The sequence below is a fragment of the Pelodiscus sinensis genome, chromosome 30, assembly GCF_049634645.1.
Source record: "Pelodiscus sinensis isolate JC-2024 chromosome 30, ASM4963464v1, whole genome shotgun sequence".
Lineage (NCBI taxonomy): Eukaryota > Metazoa > Chordata > Testudines > Trionychidae > Pelodiscus > Pelodiscus sinensis.
Window position 1 is genome coordinate 11,806,129 of NC_134740.1, and position 24,754 is coordinate 11,830,882.

Genomic DNA, 24,754 nt, shown 5'->3' on the forward strand with positions numbered 1-24,754 from the left:
TAAAAGCATTTGCGGAAAAGAACATCTAGATTGGCACAGACTTTTTGTGCAAAAGCACTTTTTGCGGAAAAGCGTCCGTGCCAATCTAGACGCGGTTTTGCACACGAAAGCCCATTTTCGCGATTGGGGCTTTTTTCCACAAAACAGTTTTTAGTTGTCTACACTGGCCCTCTTGTGCAAATACATTTGCTCAAGAGGGCTTTTTCCAGAATGGGAGCAGCATAGTATTTCTGCAAGAACACTGACAATCTTACATTAGATCGTCAGTGTTCTTGCGCAAATTCAAACTGCCAGTGTAGACAGTTGGCAAGTTTTTCCGCAAAAGCAACTGCTTTTGCAGAAAAACTTGCCAGTCTAGACGCAGCCTACGATTATGATTTTATTTATAGTGGTGTGATTCTAAATGAACATAGTTAACATCTGTGCAAACTAGATTTCATTAATTCATAAAACGTTTGCAGCCTGTGTTCTCATGGAGATAACTTTGTCATCAGTTGATAGTAAAACAATTCTGAACGAAATCACGGTCAAGGAGCGATGATGTATATTTTAGTTTTTGGAGAATAAAATGGATACAATCAGTTTCTTTAAGGCAGCTTTGAGTTCCTTGTTCCTCAGGCTGTAGATGACCGGATTCAGCATGGGAGGAACCACGGCATAAAGAACACCCACCACGAGATCTAGATTTGATGCTGAGCTGGAGGTGGGTTTCAGGTGCTCAAATATGGCAGTGGAAAGGAACAAAGAGACCACAGCAAGGTGGGGGAGGCAGGTGGAGAAGGCTTTCTGCCGACCCTGCTCGGAGGGGATCTTCAGTATCGCTTTGAAGATCTGCACATACGACATCAAGATAAAAACAAAGCAATTCAAAACTAAAAAGGCGCTGACGGCAAGAAGCCCAAGTTCACTGTGGTAGGAGTCGGAGCAGGCCAGCTTGAGGAGCTGGGGGATTTCACAGAAGAACTGGTTGAGGACATTGGATTGGCAGAAGGGTAACCTGAAGGTGCTCTCAGTGTGCAGGGCAGAGTAGACCATACCGGTGATCCAGGCACTTGTGGCCATGTGGACACAAGCTCCCCTGTTCATCACTCTCTCATAGTGCAGTGGCTGGCAGATGGCGACATATCGGTCATAGGCCATTATGGTGAGAAGGGCAAGATCGATTGAACTAAAGACGGCAAAGAAAAAGACTTGGGTGACACAGGCAGGGTAGGAAATCACCCTGATATCCAGGAGGGAGTTGGTCATGGATTTGGGGACGGTGACGGAGATGGAGCCGAGGTCCAGAATGGACAGGTTCCCCAGGAAGAAGTACATGGGGGTGTGAAGACGGTGGTCGAGGGCAATGGCTGAGATGATGAGAAGATTCCCCATTAGGGCTACCAGATAAATAGCCAGAAACACCACAAAGTGCAAAATCTGAAGCTCCCGAACGTCAGAGAACCCCCGGAGCAGGAACTCGGTCACGATGCTTCGGTTGGACATTTTCTTCCTCAGTTCACAGGGTGGTGGCTGTGGAGGGAAGGGGCCAGATGGGTGAAGATTAGAGTGATACATGGAATGGCCCGATTCCCTGTGGAAATCTCTCATGCTATGGGGGCATGTCTAGACTGCATCCTCTGTCGGCAGAGAGCATGAGGCAGGTCAACATTGCAAATGAGGCAGGGATTTAAATATCCCTTTCCCTGCTTTGTCTGCTGGAACAGTTGGCTGTCTGGCTGACTGTGCTGTGTGTATGTTCCATGCTCCTGTTTGCTGCAGTTGTAATTAGCCAGCAGCAGGAGAGGGTGTATAATGATAGAGCCAAATATCTACATTCTGAACTCATTCATCTAAAAAAATCTTCTAGGGAAGTCTATTACCAGTGACCTACAATCCCGTCTACTGGAAAGCACACAACCGTTGTTTTTCTTAATTTCCCTGTGAATGTTTCACTTTCCAGCGGTTTATTTGGGAATGTCTCATTCTTAATGAATGAAAGCAAGTGTTTGCTATTCACAGTGTCTAGGCACAGTTAACTTTTTTCTGGTGGGAGGAAAAGAACAAACCTCCATGCAGCTGGAAATGTGTCAGTACATTTCTATAAAAAGTCATGAAAAGTTCCCTTGTCACTCCCAGTTGCATTCTCTAATCCGCCCAGCACATTCCCACCGAACCAGTTGGACTGAAATAACAGACTTACCGTGCCAGGTGCTGAGGGATGTTTCCCAGCCTGTGTTACACCAGACACTTCACTGCCGGGATTCTGCCCTCACCGCCTGTCTGTGTGAATAACGACTCCGCACTGGGTGGTTCAGCGGCTGGTTCCCTGCCCATCCATTGGATTTTCCAATCTGAGGCCGGCTGAAGGGTTAAACAGGATGGGGGCAGGACGCACCTCCCCCGCAGCTGTGGAACTGCTCCCAGCTTGTTCAGGCTGCAAACGTGGTCACGACGTAGGATGTCCCTGCGCTGGGGCTGAGGAGCTGACCCTGGTCTCCAGGCCTGTGAGCTCGGATCTCACCTCCGGAGCGACCGTCCTGTCGCCCTGCCCTAGAAGAGCTCGACCCTCAGAAGGGGAACACGATGTGCCCGGATCTCACACCATGGCAGCATCCCTGGAAGGACCCTGGCTACGCACAAGGCAGAGCTGAGGAGCCGTGGGAAGGAGACTACGGCACAAGCTGGATTTCATTAACAGAGCCCTGTGAGAGACAGCAGCCCAGAGCTGAGACGCACCAGAGCCCCAGCTGTCCTGGAGCAGCCTGGTCCTTCGTTAACCCCTGTGACAGGGTCGGTCCCACCCCTGGCTGCCGGACCCCAGTTCAGTCCACAATGGGCTGTCTAGTCCACAAGCTGCAACACAGGTTTTGCTCGCCCCTGTCAGCGTTTTGTGGGGGGGCTGTCCTTTAGCAAAAATGGCTGTCAGGACAGATGCGTCCAGTCAGCCTGGGCTGGGGTACCAGTCCTCCCCAGCTACCCGCTGCCCTCTCTGGCTGCTTGAAGGAAGGGAGCCCCAGTACTCCCTGTTGGAGCGCCTCACTTTCCCTCTCCTCCCACAATGCTGTGGGTGCCCCTATCAGCATCTCTAACTCTACCCTTATCAGCTGTATCTCCTCTCCACCTCCTTCCTGCTCCTCCTCCTCCTCCCCCACAGGGAATTCTCTTAGAGAGGTCCCAGGGCAGCCCGAAGTCAGCTCCGCTGGCCCTTATTTGCTTATTTGAAAGTGAGAAGGCAGTGTGGGGGTGGGGCATTGGAGCAACGGGTGGCCCGGGGGGTCGGATGTCAAGGAGAAGGTCTGTATTAGGGGCAGGAGCTTCTGGCCGTGAGCGGAGTGAGGGCAGGACTTCACGGGTCAGGGGTGGCAAGGGCGGGCACGGCCCAGCTCAGGTGCCAGTGACTCCCCCTTTTTTACGAGAATTCCTTCATGACTGGTTTAACAGAGAGTTGGTGATACAGTTGCCCATGCCAATAACACAGTTAGGCTGGAAATTCAAAGTTTTTCAGAGTATTTTAAGGCTGTTAGTGCACTAGAAATGAATTTAAAAAACCTCGATTCTGCCCAGACCCGGAAAGAATTTGATGTTCCTAACTCCCATGGGATTGAAACCATTGTTTTGCCTCCTTAGTGATTTTGAAGAAGAGCTAGTACTTCAGAACTGTAGGTGTAATTACAGTAGGTCCAGTTTAATATCAAATCCTTATTGCTAACCCCTCATCCCCCTCCATTTAGGTTTAGGTGCGTGATGGGTCTTTGCCCGTATTTAAAGTTAAGCACTGTCTGTTGAGGTCTTTTAGATATTATTTGCTATAGTATTTATTTATTGATTTTTAAATACATGAAAAACAGAGCACACATAATTATAGAAGGGTCTAGTTGCACTTTTAACCTGAAAAAGAAGAAGCAATAGAAACTTCATGAAGTCCAACTTAACTGTGGCTGTTTGATTTTCTGAGCAAGATGCCCAGCTAGCATGGGGAGTGAGGTTTGCCGTATAAAACCCTAAACCAAATAGAGAGGTGTGCAGGAAGATTTACGGGTAGTCACTAAGGCTGCGTCTAGAATGGCATGATTTTCCGCAAATGCTTTTAATGGAAATGTTTTTCCGTTAAAAGCATTTGCAGAAAAGAGTGCCTAGATTGGCACAGATGCTTTTGCGCAAAAGCACGTTTTGCAGAAACGCGTCCGTGCCACTCTAGATGCGGTGTTGCGGAAGAAAGCCTCGATCGTCATTTTTGCACAAAAGAGTTTTTAGCTGTCTAGACTGGCCGTCTTGCACAAACACATTGGCGCAAGAGGGCTTTTTCCCGAACGGGAGCAGCATAGTATTTGCGCAAGAACACGGACAATCTTACATTAGATCGCCAGTGTTCTTGTGCAAATTCAAGAGGCCAGTGTAGACAGTCTAGATGCAGCCTAAGATTATGATTTTATCTATAGTGGTGTGATTCTAAACTAGCACAGTTAACGTCTGTGCAGTCAGACTAGATTTCATTAATTCACAAAACGTTTGCAGCCCGTGTTCTCATGGAGATAACTTTGTCATCAGTTGATAGTGTAGTCCCCTTACTAAAGGGGCCTCTGTTTTATTCTGTAAAGACCCCGTGTGCTACAATCCAGACTACAATTCCCATGAGCCCTTGGGAAAAAAACAGGAAGGAAGGACTCTAGTGGGAGAGAGGACTGCTTGCTCCATGTGCTTGAAGGAAGAGGCCTTGCAGTCTGGGACTCTGCCTTGCAGTTTGGAACCAAAGGGGGAGCCAGGCTGCTGCCAAGGAGATTGACCCAGTGCAGGGGCTGTTGGATGCAGCTATTACATGCATGTTGGAACTGGGAGTTGCAGGCTGCTTCCTAGAGGCTCAGCAAGAGGCAGTAAGTTTGGGCCTTGTTGGAAAAGTGCTGCCTGGGACAGAGCGGCTGTTTAGCCTGGACCAAATCCTCACTACGGCTGTAACATCAGCGCCAATGCAAGCAAGTGTCTGGGACTGAGTCTAGGGGTGCGCACACTCTGGGGTGGGGTCACTATTAGTACCAATGGTAGCTGTATAAGCTTCAATTATTGTGATGTGTTTTGTTAATGCTATTCCTTGCTAATTCTATTAATCCCTGTTTATTTAAGTTAAGTAAAGATGGTTTATTGTAAAGTGTTCTATTAGATGTCTATGATTTGTAGTTGTTCTGGAATTAGATCCAGATTTATGTGGGAATGAGGATATTCCTGGAGGCTCTCAAGGCACCAGTGTGTGTACAAGGCCAGCCAGGTGGAGGCACCGCCACTTTACATTCATTGCCAGCAAGGGACTGCAGCAAGCGGGTGGATAGGGCTTTCCGCACTAAACCCCATCACCACTGGGGAGCTCAGGATCTCTTTTGGGATAAAACACCAGGCACCCAGGCACACCTGTGAGTGTGACCTGCTCCCCAGTAACCCGGGGAGGAAAAAGGGGGTTACAATAGTTGAACAATTCTGAATGAAATCACAGTCAAGGAGCGATGATGCATATTTTAGTTTTTGGAGAATAAAATGGATACAATCAGTTTCTTCAAGGCAGCTTTGATCTCCTTGTTCCTCATGCTGTAGATGACCGGATTCAGCATGGGAGGCACCACGGCGTAGAGAACACCCACCAGGAGATCTAGATTTGATGCTGAGCTGGAGGTGGGTTTCAGGTATTCAAATAAGCCAGTAGAAAGGAACAAAGAGACCACAGCAAGGTGGGGGAGGCAGGTGGAGAAGGCTTTGTGCCGGCCCTGCTCCGAGGGGATCCTCAGTATCGCTTTGAAGATCTGCACATACGACACCATGATAAAAGCAAAGCAATTCAAATCTAAAAAGGCACTGACGGCAAGAAGCCCAAGTTCACTGAGATAGGAGTCGGAGCAGGCCAGCTTGAGTAGCTGGGGGATTTCACAGAAGAACTGGTTGAGGACATTGGATTGGCAGAAGGGTAACCTGAAGGTGCTCTCAGTGTGCAGGGCAGAGTAGACCATACCAGCGATCCAGGCACTGGCGGCCATTTGGACACAGGCTCTCCTGTTCATCACTCTCTCGTAGTGCAGTGGCTGGCAGATGGCGACGTATCGGTCATAGGCCATGATGGTGAGAAGGGCAAAATCAATTGAACTGAAGACAACAAAGAAAAAGACTTGAGCGACACAGGCAGGGTACGAAATCACCCTAATGTCCAGGAGGGAGTTGGCCATGGATTTGGGGACAGTGACAGAGATGGAGCCGAGGTCTAAGACGGAGAGGTTCCCCAGGAAGAAGTACATGGGGGTGTGAAGATGGTGGTCAAGGATGATGGCTGAGATGATGAGAAGATTCCCCATTAGGACTACCAGATAAATAGCCAGAAACACCACAAAGTGCAAAATCTGCAGCTCCCGAACGTCAGAGAATCCCTGGAGGAGGAACTCGGTCACGATGCTTCGGTTGGACATTTTCTTCCTCAGTTCACAGGGTGGTGGCTGTGGAGGGAAGGCCCCAGATGGGTGGGGATTAGAGTGATACATGGAATGGCCCGATTGTATTTGGAAATCTCTCATGCTATGGGGGCATGTCTAGACTACATCCCTGTGTTGGCAGAGGGATGCAGATGAGACAGGTCAACATTGTAAATGAGGCAGGGATTTAAATATCCCGTGCCTAAATTGCATAAAAAAGGCCCCCGCCTTTTGTCAACTCACCTCTTTGTCGGGAAAAAGCAGCAGTCTAGAGGGGGATCTGTGGAGAAAGAAAGCCTTTTTCGACAGATCCCTTATGCCTCCTGGAAGAAGAGCTCCTGCTTTTTGTCAGCAAAATGTGGCGGCCATTTTTATGCATAGTAGACATGGGATATTTAAATCCCTGCCTCATTTGCAATGTTGACCTGCCTCATCTGCATCCCTCTGCCGACAGAGGGATGTAGTGTAGACATACCCTGGGTGTCCAGCATGCCCAGCGCCGTCCGAGCTATTCACTAGAATTGGTGAGTTACCGCATGGGTGTCAATCTGCCTGGCTGTGGAGCTGTGTCCGTTTGCACCATCTGAAGATTGGGATCAGGATGGGGCTGGATAAAATGCCGTGTGAAGAACAGAGCAAAGCTCAATCCCAACGTCGCAGCTGTAGCCAAGACAAATCCCCTCTGGCTACGAGCTGCAGGCTGTGGACACGGGCATGAAACTAAAATGCCTGAAAATCGTGGCTTCATGATCCCACTGCAGCACCGCATAGATATCCTGCTGCCTCCTCAGTGAGTTATGACCCCAAATGCCATTTCCCACGCCGAGTAACTCTGCCCCCTCTGCTGTGTCATTGCCTAGGCCACGTCCGGCTTGTGCGCACCAGTAGCTTTTGGGAGACGTAGTTTCTATTCTTGGCTCTGTCACTCACTGGGGTTATCTTGGGCTTGTCACTTGCCTTCCCGGTGCTTCTGTTTCCCCTGCTCTCCCTTTCTCTGCTTTGTCTGCTGGAACTGCTGGCTGTCTGGCTGACTGTGCTGTGTGTATGTTCCATGCTCCTGTTTGCTGCAGTTGTAATTAGCCGGCAGCAGGAGAGGGTGTATAATGATAGAGCCAGATATCTACGTTCTGAACTCATTGACCTACTCTGTGTGTTTCGGCAGTGTTAAGAGAGGCTTTGGCTAAGGGCTTCAATTCATGTTCCCCATCTAAGGCATTTCTCCATTTAATACCAGCGTTGTGGGCTGCCATCTCTGCTCCTTGCCCTGTCTTAATGTTTGATAAGTATCCCTTGGAAAGAAACATTGCACTGATTGTGTAAGAGCACCTGGGATCCAATCTTACGATTATTGGACAATCCTAATGTGCCCACCTTAGATTCCATCTAACTTGACAGTCTGGGATAATCTGAGATTTTCCATTTCAATTATATCAGAGAAACACTGAGGGTGCATCTAGACCGGCAAGATTTTGCACAAAGGCGGCTGCTTTTCCACAAAAACTTGCCAGCTGTGTACACTGGCCGCTTGAATTTGTGCAAGAGCACTGACTTGGTAATGTACAAAATCAGTGCTTCTTGCGCTAATACTTTCACGCTCCCGCTCGGGAAAAAGCCGTCTTGCGGAAGAATACTTGGCGATTGGGGCTTTCTTGTGCAAAATCGCGTCTTGACTGGCCACAGATGCTTTTGCGCAAAGCACTTTTTGCGCAAAAGCATCCGTGCCAATCTAGATACGCTTTTGCGGAAATACTTTTAACGGAAAAACTTTTCCGTTAAATGTATTTCCACACAATCATGCCAGTCTAGATGCAGCCTGGGGTTTCATCTCAAAATATCTTCTAGGGAAGTCTATTACCAGTGACCTACAGCCCTGTGGACTGGAAAGCTCACAACCTTTGTTTTCCTTAATTTACCTGGGAATGTTTCACTTTCCAGCAATTTACTTTGGGGATGTCTGATTCTTAATGAATGGAAGCAAGTGTTTGCTATTCACAGTGTCTAGGCACAGTAAACTCTTCTCTGGTAGGAGAAAAAGAGCAAACCTCCATGCAGCTGGAAATGAGTCAGTACATTTCTATAAAAAGTCATGAAAAGTTCCCTTATCACTCCCAGTTGCATTCTCTAATCCGCCCAGCACATTCCCACCGAACCAGTTGGACTGAAATAACAGACTTACTGTGCCGGGTGTTGAGGGATGTTTCCCAGCCTGTGTTACACCAGACACTTCACTGCCGGGATTCTGCCCTCACCGCCTGTCTGTGTGAATAACGACTCCGCACTGGGTTGTTCAGCGGCTGGTTCCCTGCCCATCCATTGGATTTTCCAATCTGAGGCCGGCTGAAGGGTTAAACAGGATGGGGGCAGGACGCACCTCCCCCGCAGCTGTGGAACTGCTCCCAGCTTGTTCAGGCTGCAAACGTGGTCACGACGTAGGATGTCCCTGCGCTGGGGCTGAGGAGCTGACCCCGGTCTCCAGGCCTGTGAGCTCGGATCTCACCTCCGGAGCGACCGTCCTGTCGCCCTGCCCTAGATGAGCTCGACCCTCAGAAGGGGAACACGAGGTGCCCCGGATCTCACACCATGGCAGCATCCCTGGAAGGACCCTGGCTACGCACAAGGCAGAGCTGAGGAGCCGTGGGAAGGAGACTACGGCACAAGCTGGATTTCATTAACAGAGCCCTGTGAGAGACAGCAGCCCAGAGCTGAGACGCACCAGAGCCCCAGCTGTCCTGGAGCAGCCTGGTCCTTCGTTAACCCCTGTGACAGGGTCGGTCCCACCCCTGGCTGCCGGACCCCAGTTCAGTCCACAATGGGCTGTCTAGTCCACAAGCTGCAACACAGGTTTTGCTCGCCCCTGTCAGCGTTTTGTGGGGGGGCTGTCCCTTTGCAAAAATGGCTGTCAGGACAGATGTGTCCAGTCAGCCTGGGCTGGGGTACCAGTCCTCCCCAGCTACCCGCTGCCCTCTCTGGCTGCTTGGGGGAAGGGAGCCCCAGTACTCCCTGTTGGAGCGCCTCACTTTCCCTCTCCTCCGACAATGCTGTGGGTGCCCCTATCAGCATCTCTAACTCTACCCTTATCAGCTGTATCTCCTCTCCACCTCCTTCCTGCTCCTCCTACTCCCCCACAGGGAATTCTCTTAGAGAGGTCCCAGGGCAGCCCGAAGTCAGCTCCGCTGGCCCTTATTTACTTATTTGAAAGTGGAGGGCAGTGTGGGGGTGGGGCATTGGAGCAACGGGTGGCCCGGGGGTCGGATGACAAGGAGAAGGTCTGTATTAGGGGCAGGAGCTTCTGGCCGTGAGCGGAGTGAGGGCAGGACTTCACGGGTCAGGGGTGGCAAGGGCGGGCACGGCCCAGCTCAGGTGCCAGTGTCTCCCCCTTTTTTACGAGAATTCCTTCATGACTGGTTTAACAGAGAGTTGGTGATACAGTTGCCCATGCCAATAACACAGTTAGGCTGGAAATTCAAAGTTTTTCAGAGTATTTTAAGGCTGTTAGTGCACTAGAAATGAATTTAAAAAACCTCGATTCTGCCCAGACCCGGAAAGAATTTGATGTTCCTAACTCCCATGGGATTGAAACCATTGTTTTGCCTCCTTAGTGATTTTGAAGAAGAGCTAGTACTTCAGAACTGTAGGTGTAATTACAGTAGGTCCAGTTTAATATCAAATCCTTATTGCTAACCCCTCATCCCCCTCCATTTAGGTTTAGGTGCGTGATGGGTCTTTGCCCGTATTTAAAGTTAAGCACTGTCTCTTGAGGTCTTTTAGATATTATTTGCTATAGTATTTATTTATTGATTTTTAAATACATGAAAAACAGAGCACACATAATTATAGAAGGGTCTAGTTGCACTTTTAACCTGAAAAAGAAGAAGCAATAGAAACTTCATGAAGTCCAACTTAACTGTGGCTGTTTGATTTTCTGAGCAAGATGCCCAGCTAGCATGGGGAGTGAGGTTTGCCGTATAAAACCCTAAACCAAATAGAGAGGTGTGCAGGAAGATTTACGGGTAGAAACTAAGGCTGCGTCTAGAATAGCATGATTTTCCGCAAATGCTTTGAATGGAAACGTTTTTCCGTTAAAAGCATTTGCAGAAAAGAGTGCCTAGATTGGCACAGATGCTTTTGCGCAAAAGCACGTTTTGCAGAAAAGCGTCCGTGCCACTCTAGATGCGGTGTTGCGGAAGAAAGCCTCGATCGCCATTTTTGCACAAAAGAGTTTTTAGCTGTCTAGACTGGCCCTCTTGCGCAAACAAATTTGCGCAAGAGGGCTTTTTCCCGAACGGGAGCAGCATAGTATTTGCGCAAGAACACGGACAATCTTACATTAGATCGCCAGTGTTCTTGCCCAAATTCAAGAGGCCAGTGTAGACAGTCTAGATGCAGCCTAAGATTATGATTTTATCTATAGTGGTGTGATTCTAAACTAGCACAGTTAACGTCTGTGCAGTCAGACTAGATTTCATTAATTCACAAAACGTTTGCAGCCCGTGTTCTCATGGAGATAACTTTGTCATCAGTTGATAGTGTAGTCCCCTTAGTAAAGGGGCCTCTGTTTTATTCTGAAAAGACCCCGTGTGCTACAATCCAGACTACAATTCCCATGAGCTCTTGGGAAAAAAACAGGAAGGAAGGACTCTAGTGGGAGAGAGGACTGCTTGCTCCATGTGTTTGAAGAAAGAGGCGTCGCAGTCTGGGACTCTGCCTTGCAGTTTGGAACCAAAGGGGGAGCCAGGCTGCTGCTAAGGAGATTGACCCAGTGCAGGGGCTGTTGGATGCAGCTACTAGATGCCTGTTGGAACTGGGAGTTAGCCGGCTGCTTCCTAGAGGCCCAGCATGAGGCAGTAAGTTTGGGCCTTGTTGGAAAAGTGCTGCCTGGGACAGAGCGGCCGTTTAGCCTGGACCAAATCCTCACTACGGCTGTAACATCAGCGCCAATGCAAGCAAGTGTCTGGGACTGAGTCTAGGGGTGCGCACACTCTGGGGTGGGGTCACTATTAGTACCAATGGTAGCTGTATAAGCTTCAATTATTGTGATGTGTTTTGTTAATGCTATTCCTTGCTAATTCTATTAATCCCTGTTTATTTAAGTTAAGTAAAGATGGTTTATTGTAAAGTGTTCCATTAGATGTCTATGATTTGTAGTTGTTCTGGAATTAGATCCAGCTTTATGTGGGAATGAGGATATTCCTGGGGGCTCACAAGGCACCAGTGTGTGTACAAGGCCAGCCAGGTGGAGGCACCGCAACTTTACATTCATTGCCAGCAAGGGACTGCAGCAAGCGGGTGAACAGGGCTTTCCCCACTAAACCCCATCACCACTGGGGTGCTCAGGATCTCTTTGGGTTAAAACACCAGGCGCCCAGGCACACCTGTGAGTGTGACCTGCTCCCCAGTAACCCGGGGAGGAAAAAGGGGGTTACATTTTAGAGGCACCGGTGGCATCCCCTTTACCACCTCTAATTTTTACTGCAAGAAAAATTGTCCCTGTTTTCTTTACTGGTGCTGGAGTTATGGTTGTTTTCTGAGATCTGCTGGTATTTAAAACCTTGGTTTGTGTTCCTAAATCTGTTATTGGGTACATCATGGACGCCCTTAAGTTACTATCCTGGTGTAGTGATGTAGGAGTGCCACCCAGCCGAGCGCTTATTCTGGGTAACGTGCCTATAGACACTGAGCATGCTATTATCTACCAGGCATTAGGAACTGTAAAAATCTTTGGTCACCGAGGTGACTCTAACACCCAGACTCTGTCAGTACTGGTGAGAGCAGCTGGTGATCTTGACCCACGGTGTGTACCCCCGGAAGCTGGTATTGTGGGTGTGTATCCCCTGACCTGTGTTTCTGCCTGGGAATGTCTCAGGAGGAGACCACTGAAGCTGTGAGCTCTGACTTTGAAGCTAAATTGAATGTTTTTCTGCAAAAAAAGGGAAAGTCAGTGGAAGATGTGAGGACCATTGTTACTCCAGCATCTATGCCCTCAGCTGTCACAAATGAAGGTCTGATAGCTGCTTTAGGACAAACGAGGGAACGATATACCCCTCCCTCCTATGAAGGAGTTGGATATCGGAAGCTGAGATTTTTCTCTGGGATTCAGCCTACCCCTGTTGGAGAGGATGACTTTGAATCTTGGATGGACCAAGCTGTCCAGATGATGGAGGAATGGCAGTGCTCAGATACTATGAAACGGCAACGATTAGCTGAAAGTCTGAGAGGACCAGCATCTGATGTCATTAGATCCATACGGGTGAGTAAACCCTCTGCTGGTGCTATGGAGTATCTCCATGCTTTGGATGATATTTATGGGACTACTGAGAGTGAAGAAGATTTGTGTGTGCGTTTTTGCACCACCTATCAAGAAGAGGGTGAGAAACTGTCACAGTATGTATGCCGTCTAGAGAAGCTCCTACATAAGGTACTGGTAAAGAAGGGGATACTTGCCAGCCGCTTGGATCAGGTGAGAATGGAACAAATACTGAAGGGTGCTTGTTCTGGCAACCTAATAGCCCTGAAGCTGCAGCTTTCTGACTCACGCCAAAATCCTCCGTCCTTCTCCAAACTGGTTCGGGATATCAGGGAAGAGGAGGATTGACTGGCTGCTCGTGAAGCTCTTCACATTCCCCAGAAGAGGATGTACGGAAAGTTAACCGCAAGCTCATCCAAGCAAGCAAGAATTTGGGAAACTTCAGAGAAGCCCAGTGAAGGAGCGAACTGGTGCTTCGAGGAAGATAAGCTCCACTAAGTGCTACCAACAGGGTGCAAATACCTGTAACGATTTGCCCCGTGGATTGGTAGGCCCAGCTCCGGTTGTGCTTGTTGAAATAGAAGGCATTTATACTCATGCTCTCCTGGACAGCGGTTCACAAGTCACCATTTTGTACAAGACATTTTACAATATGTACCTTCGCCATTTGCCTATTCACCCCTTGGACAATTTGGAAATCTGGGGGTTGAGTAATCAAAAATACCCATATGAGGGGTACTTAGAATCATAGAATCATAGAATAATAGGACTGGCAGGGACCTCGAGATGTCATCGAGTCCAGTCCCCCGACCTCAAGGCAGGACCTTCAAATCCCTTCAAATTGAGTTCCCGCCATCCATCATGGGAGTTCCTGAGAAGCTGGATACTTTAGTTCTAGTGTGCCCTGATCCTTGTGTTAAAAGTAATGTTGCAGTATTGGTAGGCACCAATAGTAGTCTGGTCCAGCGATTTTTTTAAACTATGCAAAGACACTGTTGGGGAAGGATGCATCAGTACCTTGCCTATTCGCCCTAAGATCTGGGAGGCCTATACAGGTTTCCACAGAAAGTCTCTCTCTGTTTCTGATAAGGATTCTACCAGGTATGGCAATGTATGGTACACACAGAAAAGAACATTACACATACCACCTGACAGTGCCTGTCAAGTCACCGGTATCCCAAAGTTTTCTATTCAGCCTACAGATAAATTGTTATTAGTGGATACACCGGAAGAAGTGACTACACCTGGAGGATTTATGGTCCGACCTGAGGTGCAAGCCACTAGAGTTGTGTCTTCTAGGAGAGTCACAGTTACTGTTAGAAATGTATCTGCTCACGAGGTGATCATTCGACGTGGGACAAGAATTGCTCAATTATTCCCAGTTGATGGAGAACCTCGGATGCATGCAGTAGCTGTCAAGAACAACACTAAGGACTTGAGAACAGATTGCTTTGATTTTGGAGATGCCCCTATTCCTGAGGAATGGAAACAGCTTCTCTGCAAGAAAATGTTAGAGCATGCTGATGTTTTCTCCCAACATAAATGGGATGTGGGCTGTGCAAAAAGTACTTAGCATGAGATCCATCTAAATGACTCTCGACCGTTTCGAGAACGATCTCGTCGCCTGGCTCCATCTGATATGGAAGATGTTCAGCGCCACATACATGATTTGATGGCTGCTGGAATAATTTCTGAGTCACGAAGCCCATATGCCTCTCCAGTTGTCGTGGTGAGAAAGAAAAATGGGTCTGTCAGAATGTGTGTAGACTGTAGAACTCTCAATAAACGCACTGTCCCTGACCAATATACAATGCCGCGGAATGAGGATGTCCTTAACGGCTTACATGGGAGTAAGTGGTTTACTGTATTAGACCTTTGCAGTGGTTTTTACCAAATACCCATGAATAAGGCGGATAAAGAGAAAACTGCTTTTATCTGCCCACTTGGATTTTACCAGTTTGAGAGGATGCCCCAAGGCATTTGTGGAGCTCCTGCCACCTTTCAAAGATTAATGGAGCGAACAGTTGGGGACATGAATCTTATGGAAGTTCTCGTTTACTTGGATGACCTAATTGTTTTTGGGTGAACTCTTGAAGAGCCTGAAGAGCGGCTGCTTAAAATCCTTAATCATTTGAAAGAAGAAGGCTTGAAACTATCCTTGGATAAGTGTAAATTCTGCCGCCCTTCAGTCTCTTATGTGGGACACAGAGTGTCAGAGCAAGGTATTGCCACGGACCCATCAAAAATTGAGGCTGTTTCCAGTTGGACCAGGCCTCAGAATTTAACTGCCCTATGTTTATTTTTGGGATTCTGTGGCTATTATAGGCGTTTTGTGAAGGGATACTCCAGATTGACAAGACCACTAAATGAGTTGTTGCAAGGCTACCCTCCACCACCTCACAAAAATGGCTCGAGACCTAAAGATATTCCAACAGATAAAACCTATTTCCAACCTTCTGAGCCCTTTGGGGACCGATGGAATGAACACTGTGAAGAGGCTTTTCAGAATATTAAGGAATGCTTCTCCAAAGCTCCTGTATTAGCATTTGCTGATCCTCAAAAGCCGTATATTCTGCATGTGGATGCCAGTATGGATGGCTTAGGAGGGGTATTATATCAAGAATACCCTGAGGGATTGAGGCCAGTAGCTTTCATCAGTCGAAGTTTGTCACCCTCTGAAAGAAACTACCCTGTGCACAAACTTGAATTTCTGGCTTTAAAGTGGGCTGTAGTAGATAAGTTGCATGATAATCTGTATGGAGCACGATTTGAGGTTCGCATGGATAACAATCCATTAACATATATTTTGACATCCGCCAAATTGGATGCTACTGGTCACCGGTGGTTAGCAGCATTGTCCACATACAACTTCAGCCTAAAGTACCGCCCAGGAAGCAAGAACATAGATGCTGATGCATTATCTAGATGAGCACATAGTATCTCAGCTCCTGAAGATGAGTGGGAAGAGGTATCTGCCCCTGGGGTTCAAGCTTTGTATCATGTTTCTACAGTTTATGGGAAGCCGACTAACATGCCACCTGCTCGCTTTGTAGATCTTGTGGTTGTGTCAGCCCATACTGTTCCTCAAGCATACTGCAAAGATGCTTCTTTGGATACTCCCCATCTTCCCCATTTGACTCGTTCTGAACTTCAGGCTGCACAACAGAATGATGCCTTTATTGGAGAGATCTGGTTGGCAGTTGATAAGGGGAATCCAGCTGCCGTGAATAGGATCACACACCCTAATATTCCACTCCTAATGAGGGAATGGGATCGACTTCCTCTGGACGATGGCCTTTTGTATAGAATCACTAAACAGCCCAGGCAATACACAAAGCAACAACTGGTTTCACCTAAATGATTTCACAAAACTGTACTACAGTCCTAACATGATGACCATGGACACCTCGGGTTTGATTAAGTAAAGATTGTTTATTTTAAAGTGTTCTATTACATGTCTATGATTTGTAGTTGTTCTGGAATTAGATCCATCTTTATGTTGGAATGAGTATGTTCCTGGAGGCTCTCAAGGCACCAGTGTGTGTACAAGGCCAGCCAGGTGGAGGCACCACCACTTTACATTCATTGCCAGCAAGGGACTGCAGCAAGGGAGTGGATAAGGCTTTCCCCAACTAAACCCCATCACCACTGGGGAGCTCAGGATCTCTTTTGGGTTAAGACATCAGGCACCCAGGCACACCTGTGAGTGTGACCTGCTCCCCAGTAACCCCGAGAGAGAAAAAAGTTACAATAGTAGGACAATTCTGAATGAAATCACAGTCAAGGAGCGATGATGCATATTTTAGTTTTTGGAGAATAAAATGGACACAATCAGTTTCTTTAAGGCAGCTTTGAGCTCCTTGTTCCTCAGGCTGTAGATGACCGGATTCATCATGGGAGGCACCACGGCATAGAGAACACCCACCAGGAGATCTAGATTTGATGCTGAGCTGGAGGTGGGTTTCAGGTGCTCAAATAAGCCAGTAGAAAGGAACAAAGAGACCACAGCGAGGTGGGGGAGGCAGGTGGAGAAGGCTTTGTGCCGGCCCTGCTCCGAGGGGATTCTCAGCACCGCTCTGAAGATCTGCACATACGACACCATGATAAAAGCAAAGCAATTCAACACTAAAAAGGCACTGACGGCAAGAAGCCCAAGTTCACTGTGATAGGAGTCAGAGCAGGCCAGCTTGAGGAGCTGGTGGATTTCACAGAAGAATTGGTTGAGGACATTGGATTGGCAGAAGGGTAACCTGAAGGTGCTCTCAGTGTGCAGGGCAGAGTAGACCATAGCAGTGATCCAGGCACTGGTGGCCATTTGGACACAGGCTCTCCTGTTCATCACTCTCTCATAGTGCAGTGGCTGGCAGATGGCGACGTATCGGTCGTAGGCCATGATGGTGAGAAGGGCAAAATCAATTGAACTGAAGACGACAAAGAGAAAGACTTGGGTGACACAGGCCGGGTACGAAATCACCCTGATGTCCAGGAGGGAGTTGGCCATGGATTTGGGGACGGTGATGGAGATGGAGCCGAGGTCTAAGACGGAGAGGTTCCACAGGAAGAAGTACATGGGGGTGTGAAGACGGTGGTCAAGGATGATGGCTGAGATGATGAGAAGATTCCCCATTAGGGCTACCAGATAAATAGCCAGAAACACCACAAAGTGCAAAATCTGCAGCTCCCGAACGTCAGAGAATCCCCGGAGCAGGAACTCGGTCACGGTGCTTCGGTTGGACATTTTCTTCCTCAGTTCACAGGGTGCTGGCTGGGGAGGGAAGGCCCCAGATGGGTGAGGATTAGAGTGATACATGGAATGGCCCGATTGCATTTGGAAATCTCTCATGCTATGGGGGCATGTCTAGACTACATCCTCTGTCGGCAGAGGGATGCAGATGAGGCAGGTCAACATTGCAAATGAGGCAGGGATTTAAATATCCCGTGCCTAATTTGCGTTAAAATTGCCCCCGTGTTTTGCTGACTCAGCTCTTCTTCAGGGAAAAGCAGCAGTCTAGAGGGGGATCTGTGGAGAAAGAAAGCCTTTTTCGACAGATCCCTTATGCCTCCTGGAAGAAGAGCTCCTGCTTTTTGTCAGCAAAATGTGGTGGCCATTTTTATGCAAATTAGACACGGGATATTTAAATCCCTGCCTCATTTGCAATGTTGACCTGTCTCATCTGCATCTCTCTGCCGACAGAAGGATGTAGTGTAGACATACCCTGGGTGTCCAGCATGCCCAGCGCCGTCCGAGCTATTCACTAGAGTTGGTGAGTTACCGCATGGGTGTCAATCTGCCTGGCTGTGGAGCTGTGTCCGTTTGCACCATCTGAAGATTGGGATCAGGATGGGGCTGGATAAAATGCCGTGTGAAGAACAGAGCAAAGCTCAATCCCAACGCCGCAGCTGTAGCCAAGACAAATCCCCTCTGGCTACGAGCTGCAGGCTGTGGACACGGGCATGAAACTAAAATGCCTGAAAATGGTGGCATCATGATCCCACTGCAGCACCGCATAGACATCCTGCTGCCTCCTCAGTGAGTTATGACCCCAAATGCCATTTCCCACGCCGAGTAACTCTGCCCCCTCTGCTGTGTCATTGCCTAGGCCACGTCCGGCTTGTGCGCACCAGTAGCTTTTGGGAGACGTAGATTCTATTCTTGGCTCTGTCACTCACTGGGGTTATCTTGGGCTTGTCACTTGCCTTCCCGGTGCTTCTGTTTCCCCTACTCTCCCTTTCTCTGCTTTGTCTGCTGGAACTGCTGGCTGTCTGGCTGACTCTGCTATGTGCATGTTCCATGCTCCTGTTTGCTGCAGTTGTAATGAGCCGGCAGCAGGAGAGGGTGTATAATGCTAGAGCCAGATATCTACGTTCTGAACTCATTGACCTACTCTGTGTGTTTCGGCAGTGTTAAGAGAGGCTTTGGCTAGGGGCTTCAATTCATGTTCCCCATCTAGGGCATTTCTCCATTTAATACCAGCGTTGTGGGCTGCCATCTCTGCTCCTTGCCCTGTCTTAATGTTTGATAAGTATCCCTTGGAAAGAAACATTGTACTGATTGCGTAAGAGCACCTGGGATCCAATCTTACGATTATTGGAGAATCCTAATGTGCCCACCTTAGATTCCATCTAACTTGACAGTCTGGGATAATCTGAGATTTTCCATTTCAATTATATCAGAGAAACACTGAGGGTGCATCTAGACCGGCAAGATTTTGCACAAAGGCGGCTGCTTTTCCACAAAAACTTGCCAGCTGTGTACACTGGCCGCTTGAATTTGTGCAAGAGCACTGACTTGGTAATGTACAAAATCAGTGCTTCTTGCGCTAATACTTTCATGCTCCCGCTCGGGAAAAAGCCCTCTTGCGGAAGAATACTTGGCGATTGGGGCTTTCTTGTGCAAAATCGCGTCTTGACTGGCCACAGATGCTTTTGCGCAAAGCACTTTTTGCGCAAAAGCATCTGTGCCAATCTAGATACGCTTTTGCGGAAATACTTTTAACGGAAAAACTTTTCCGTTAAATGTATTTCCACACAATCATGCCAGTCTAGATGCAGCCTGGGGTTTCATCTCAAAATATCTTCTAGGGAAGTCTATTACCAGTGACCTACAGCCCTGTGGACTGGAAAGCTCACAACCTTTGTTTTCCTTAATTTACCTGGGAATGTTTCACTTTCCAGCAATTTACTTTGGGGATGTCTGATTCTTAATGAATGGAAGCAAGTGTTTGCTATTCACATAGTCTAGGCACAGTAAACTCTTCTCTGGTAGGAGAAAAAGAGCAAACCTCCATGCAGCTGGAAATGTGTCAGTACATTTCTATAAAAAGTCATGAAAAGTTCCCTTATCACTCCCAGTTGCATTCTCTAATCCGCCCAGCACATTCCCACCGAACCAGTTGGACTTAAACAACAGACTTACTGTGCCGGGTGTTGAGGGATGTTTCCCAGCCTGTGTTACACCAGACACTTCACTGCCGGGATTCTGCCCTCACCGCCTGTCTGTGTGAATAACGACTCCGCACTGGGTTGTTCAGCGGCTGGTTCCCTGCCCATCCATTGGATTTTCCAATCTGAGGCCGGCTGAAGGGTTAAACAGGATGGGGGCAGGACGCACCTCCCCCGCAGCTGTGGAACTGCTCCCAGCTTGTTCAGGCTGCAAACGTGGTCACGACGTAGGATGTCCCTGCGCTGGGGCTGAGGAGCTGACCCCGGTCTCCAGGCCTGTGAGCTCGGATCTCACCTCCGGAGCGAACCGTCCTGTCGCCCTGCCCTAGATGAGCTCGACCCTCAGAAGGGGAACACGAGGTGCCCCGGATCTCACACCATAGTAGCATCCCTGGAAGGACCCTGGCTACGCACAAGGCAGAGCTGAGGAGCCGTGGGAAGGAGACTACGGCACAAGCTGGATTTCATTAACAGAGCCCTGTGAGAGACAGCAGCCCAGAGCTGAGACGCACCAGAGCCCCAGCTGTCCTGGAGCAGCCTGGTCCTTCGTTAACCCCTGTGACAGGGTCGGTCCCACCCCTGGCTGCCGGACCCCAGTTCAGTCCACAATGGGCTGTCTAGTCCACACGCTGCAACACAGGTTTTGCTCGCCCCTGTCAGTGTTTTGTGGGGGGGCTGTCCCTTTGCAAATATGGCTGTCAGGACAGATGCGTCCAGTCAGCCTGTGCTGGGGTACCAGTGCTCCCCAGCTACCTGCTGCCCTCTTTGGTTGCTTGAAGGAAGGGAGCCCCAGTACTCCCCGTTGGAGCGCCTCACTTTCCCTCTCCTCCGACAATGCTGTGTGTCCTTATCAGCATCTCTAACTCTACCCTTATCAGCTGTATCTCCTCTCCACCTCCTTCCTGCTCCTCCTACTCCCCCACAGGGAATTCTCTTAGAGAAGTCCCAGCGCAGCCCGAAGTCAGCTCCGCTGGCCCTTATTTGCTTATTTGAAAGTGGAGGGCAGTGTGGGGGTGGGGCATTGGAGCAACGGGTGGCCCGGGGGGTCGGATGTCAAGGAGAAGGTCTGTATTAGGGGCAGGAGCTTCTGGCCGTGAGCGGAGTGAGGGCAGGACTTCACAGGTCAGGGGTGGCAAGGGCGGGCACGGCCCAGCTCAGGTGCCAGTGACTCCCCCTTTTTTACGAGAATTCCTTCATGACTGGTTTAACAGAGAGTTGGTGATACAGTTGCCCATGCCAATAACACAGTTAGGCTGGAAATTCAAAGTTTTTCAGAGTATTTTAAGGCTGTTAGTGCACTAGAAATGAATTTAAAAAACCTCGATTCTGCCCAGACCCGGAAAGAATTTGATGTTCCTAACTCCCATGGGATTGAAACCATTGTTTTGCCACCTTAGTGATTTTGAAGAAGAGCTAGTACTTCAGAACTGTAGGTGTAATTACAGTAGGTCCAGTTTAATATCAAATCCTTATTGCTAACCCCTCATCCCCCTCCATTTAGGTTTAGGTGCGTGATGGGTCTTTGCCCGTATTTAAAGTTAAGCACTGTCTCTTGAGGTCTTTTAGATATTATTTGCTATAGTATTTATTTATTGATTTTTAAATACATGAAAAACAGAGCACACATAATTATAGAAGGGTCTAGTTGCACTTTTAACCTGAAAAAGAAGAAGCAATAGAAACTTCATGAAGTCCAACTTAACTGTGGCTGTTTGATTTTCTGAGCAAGATGCCCAGCTAGCATGGGGAGTGAGGTTTGCCGTATAAAACCCTAAACCAAATAGAGAGGTGTGCAGGAAGATTTACGGGTAGTCACTAAGGCTGCGTCTAGAATGGCATGATTTTCCGCAAATGCTTTGAATGGAAACGTTTTTCCGTTAAAAGCATTTGCAGAAAAGAGTGCCTAGATTGGCACAGATGCTTTTGCGCAAAAGCACGTTTTGCAGAAAAGCGTCCGTGCCACTCTAGATGCGGTGTTGCGGAAGAAAGCCTCGATCGCCATTTTTGCACAAAAGAGTTTTTAGCTGTCTAGACTGGCCCTCTTGCGCAAACAAATTTGCGCAAGAGGGCTTTTTCCCGAACGGGAGCAGCATAGTATTTGCGCAAGAACACGGACAATCTTACATTAGATCGCCAGTGTTCTTGCCCAAATTCAAGAGGCCAGTGTAGACAGTCTAGATGCAGCCTAAGATTATGATTTTATCTATAGTGGTGTGATTCTAAACTAGCACAGTTAACGTCTGTGCAGTCAGACTAGATTTCATTAATTCACAAAACGTTTGCAGCCCGTGTTCTCATGGAGATAACTTTGTCATCAGTTGATAGTGTAGTCCCCTTAGTAAAGGGGCCTCTGTTTTATTCTGAAAAGACCCCGTGTGCTACAATCCAGACTACAATTCCCATGAGCTCTTGGGAAAAAAACAGGAAGGAAGGACTCTAGTGGGAGAGAGGACTGCTTGCTCCATGTGTTTGAAGAAAGAGGCGTCGCAGTCTGGGACTCTGCCTTGCAGTTTGGAACCAAAGGGGGAGCCAGGCTGCTGCCAAGGAGATTGACCCAGTGCAGGGGCTGTTGGATGCAGCTACTAGATGCCTGTTGGAACTGGGAGTTAGCCGGCTGCTTCCTAGAGGCCCAGCATGAGGCAGTAAGTTTGGGCCTTGTTGGAAAAGTGCTGCCTGGGACAGAGCGGCCGTTTAGCCTGGACCAAATCCTCACTACGGCTGTAACATCAGCGCCAATGCAAGCAAGTGTCTGGGACTGAGTCTAGGGGTGCGCACACTCTGGGGTGGGGTCACTATTAGTACCAATGGTAGCTGTATAAGCTTCAATTATTGTGATGTGTTTTGTTAATGCTATTCCTTGCTAATTCTATTAATCCCTGTTTATTTAAGTTAAGTAAAGATGGTTTATTGTAAAGTGTTCCATTAGATGTCTATGATTTGTAGTTGTTCTGGAATTAGATCCAGCTTTATGTGGGAATGAGGATATTCCTGGGGGCTCACAAGGCACCAGTGTGTGTACAAGGCCAGCCAGGTGGAGGCACCGCCACTTTACATTCATTGCCAGCAAGGGACTGCAGCAAGCGGGTGGATAGGGCTTTCCCCACTAAACCCCATCACCACTGGGGTGCTCAGGATCTCTTTGGGTTAAAACACCAGGCGCCCAGGCACACCTGTGAATGTGACCTGCTCCCCAGTAACCCGGGGAGGAAAAAGGGGGTTACATTTTAGAGGCACCGGTGGCATCCCCTTTACCACCTCTAATTTTTACTGCAAGAAAAATTGTCCCTGTTTTCTTTACTGGTGCTGGAGTTATGGTTGTTTTCTGAGATCTGCTGGTATTTAAAACCTTGGTTTGTGTTCCTAAATCTGTTATTGGGTACATCATGGACGCCCTTAAGTTACTATCCTGGTGTAGTGATGTAGGAGTGCCACCCAGCCGAGCGCTTATTCTGGGTAAAGTGCCTATAGACACTGAGCATGCTATTATCTACCAGGCATTAGGAACTGTAAAAATCTTTGGTCACCGAGGTGACTCTAACACCCAGACTCTGTCAGTACTGGTGAGAGCAGCTGGTGATCTTGACCCACGGTGTGTACCCCCGGAAGCTGGTATTGTGGGTGTGTATCCCCTGACCTGTGTTTCTGCCTGGGAATGTCTCAGGAGGAGACCACTGAAGCTGTGAGCTCTGACTTTGAAGCTAAATTGAATGTTTTTCTGCAAAAAAAGGGAAAGTCAGTGGAAGATGTGAGGACCATTGTTACTCCAGCATCTATGCCCTCAGCTGTCACAAATGAAGGTCTGATAGCTGCTTTAGGACAAACGAGGGAACGATATACCCCTCCCTCCTATGAAGGAGTTGGATATCGGAAGCTGAGATTTTTCTCTGGGATTCAGCCTACCCCTGTTGGAGAGGATGACTTTGAATCTTGGATGGACCAAGCTGTCCAGATGATGGAGGAATGGCAGTGCTCAGATATTATGAAACGGCAACGATTAGCTGAAAGTCTGAGAGGACCAGCATCTGATGTCATTAGATCCATACGGGTGAGTAAACCCTCTGCTGGTGCTATGGAGTATCTCCATGCTTTGGATGATATTTATGGGACTACTGAGAGTGAAGAAGATTTGTGTGTGCGTTTTTGCACCACCTATCAAGAAGAGGGTGAGAAACTGTCACAGTATGTATGCCGTCTAGAGAAGCTCCTACATAAGGTACTGGTAAAGAAGGGGATACTTGCCAGCCGCTTGGATCAGGTGAGAATGGAACAAATACTGAAGGGTGCTTGTTCTGGCAACCTAATAGCCCTGAAGCTGCAGCTTTCTGACTCACGCCAAAATCCTCCCTCCTTCTCCAAACTGGTTCGGGATATCAGGGAAGAGGAGGATTGACTGGCTGCTCGTGAAGCTCTTCACATTCCCCAGAAGAGGATGTACGGAAAGTTAACCGCAAGCTCATCCAAGCAAGCAAGAATTTGGGAAACTTCAGAGAAGCCCAGTGAAGGAGCGAACTGGTGCTTCGAGGAAGATAAGCTCCACTAAGTGCTACCAACAGGGTGCAAATACCTGTAACGATTTGCCCCGTGGATTGGTAGGCCCAGCTCCGGTTGTGCTTGTTGAAATAGAAGGCATTTATACTCATGCTCTCCTGGACAGCGGTTCACAAGTCACCATTTTGTACAAGACATTTTACAATATGTACCTTCGCCATTTGCCTATTCACCCCTTGGACAATTTGGAAATCTGGGGGTTGAGTAATCAAAAATACCCATATGAGGGGTACTTAGAATCATAGAATCATAGAATAATAGGACTGGCAGGGACCTCGAGATGTCATCGAGTCCAGTCCCCCGACCTCAAGGCAGGACCTTCAAATCCCTTCAAATTGAGTTCCCGCCATCCATCATGGGAGTTCCTGAGAAGCTGGATACTTTAGTTCTAGTGTGCCCTGATCCTTGTGTTAAAAGTAATGTTGCAGTATTGGTAGGCACCAATAGTAGTCTGGTCCAGCGATTTTTTTAAACTATGCAAAGACACTGTTGGGGAAGGATGCATCAGTACCTTGCCTATTCGCCCTAAGATCTGGGAGGCCTATACAGGTTTCCACAGAAAGTCTCTCTCTGTTTCTGATAAGGATTCTACTAG

General features: G+C 48.2%; 5 protein-coding genes across 5 annotated transcripts; 2 read left to right on the plus strand and 3 right to left on the minus strand.

The window, feature by feature from the left end:
• Nucleotides 1–549: 549 nt before the first annotated feature.
• On the minus strand, nt 550–1,485 carry LOC102453491 (olfactory receptor 14C36-like). Its single transcript, XM_075912314.1, has one exon. It carries the CDS (start codon nt 1,483–1,485, stop codon nt 550–552), a length of 936 nt encoding a protein of 311 aa, XP_075768429.1.
• Nucleotides 1,486–5,486: 4,001 nt separating this feature from the next.
• On the minus strand, nt 5,487–6,422 carry LOC142821213 (olfactory receptor 14A16-like). Its single transcript, XM_075912059.1, has one exon. The coding sequence runs from the start codon at nt 6,420–6,422 to the stop codon at nt 5,487–5,489; it is 936 nt and encodes a 311-aa protein (XP_075768174.1).
• A 5,857-nt stretch (nt 6,423–12,279) lies between these two features.
• Nucleotides 12,280–13,017, plus strand: LOC142821301 (paraneoplastic antigen Ma1 homolog). Its single transcript, XM_075912160.1, has one exon. The coding sequence runs from the start codon at nt 12,280–12,282 to the stop codon at nt 13,015–13,017; it is 738 nt and encodes a 245-aa protein (XP_075768275.1).
• Nucleotides 13,018–16,471: 3,454 nt separating this feature from the next.
• On the minus strand, nt 16,472–17,416 carry LOC102452122 (olfactory receptor 14C36-like). The gene has a single exon (XM_075912265.1). The coding sequence runs from the start codon at nt 17,405–17,407 to the stop codon at nt 16,472–16,474; it is 936 nt and encodes a 311-aa protein (XP_075768380.1). The 5' UTR covers nt 17,408–17,416.
• A 5,847-nt stretch (nt 17,417–23,263) lies between these two features.
• Nucleotides 23,264–24,001, plus strand: LOC142821302 (paraneoplastic antigen Ma1 homolog). Its single transcript, XM_075912162.1, has one exon. The coding sequence runs from the start codon at nt 23,264–23,266 to the stop codon at nt 23,999–24,001; it is 738 nt and encodes a 245-aa protein (XP_075768277.1).
• The last annotated feature ends 753 nt before the right edge of the window (nt 24,002–24,754 follow it).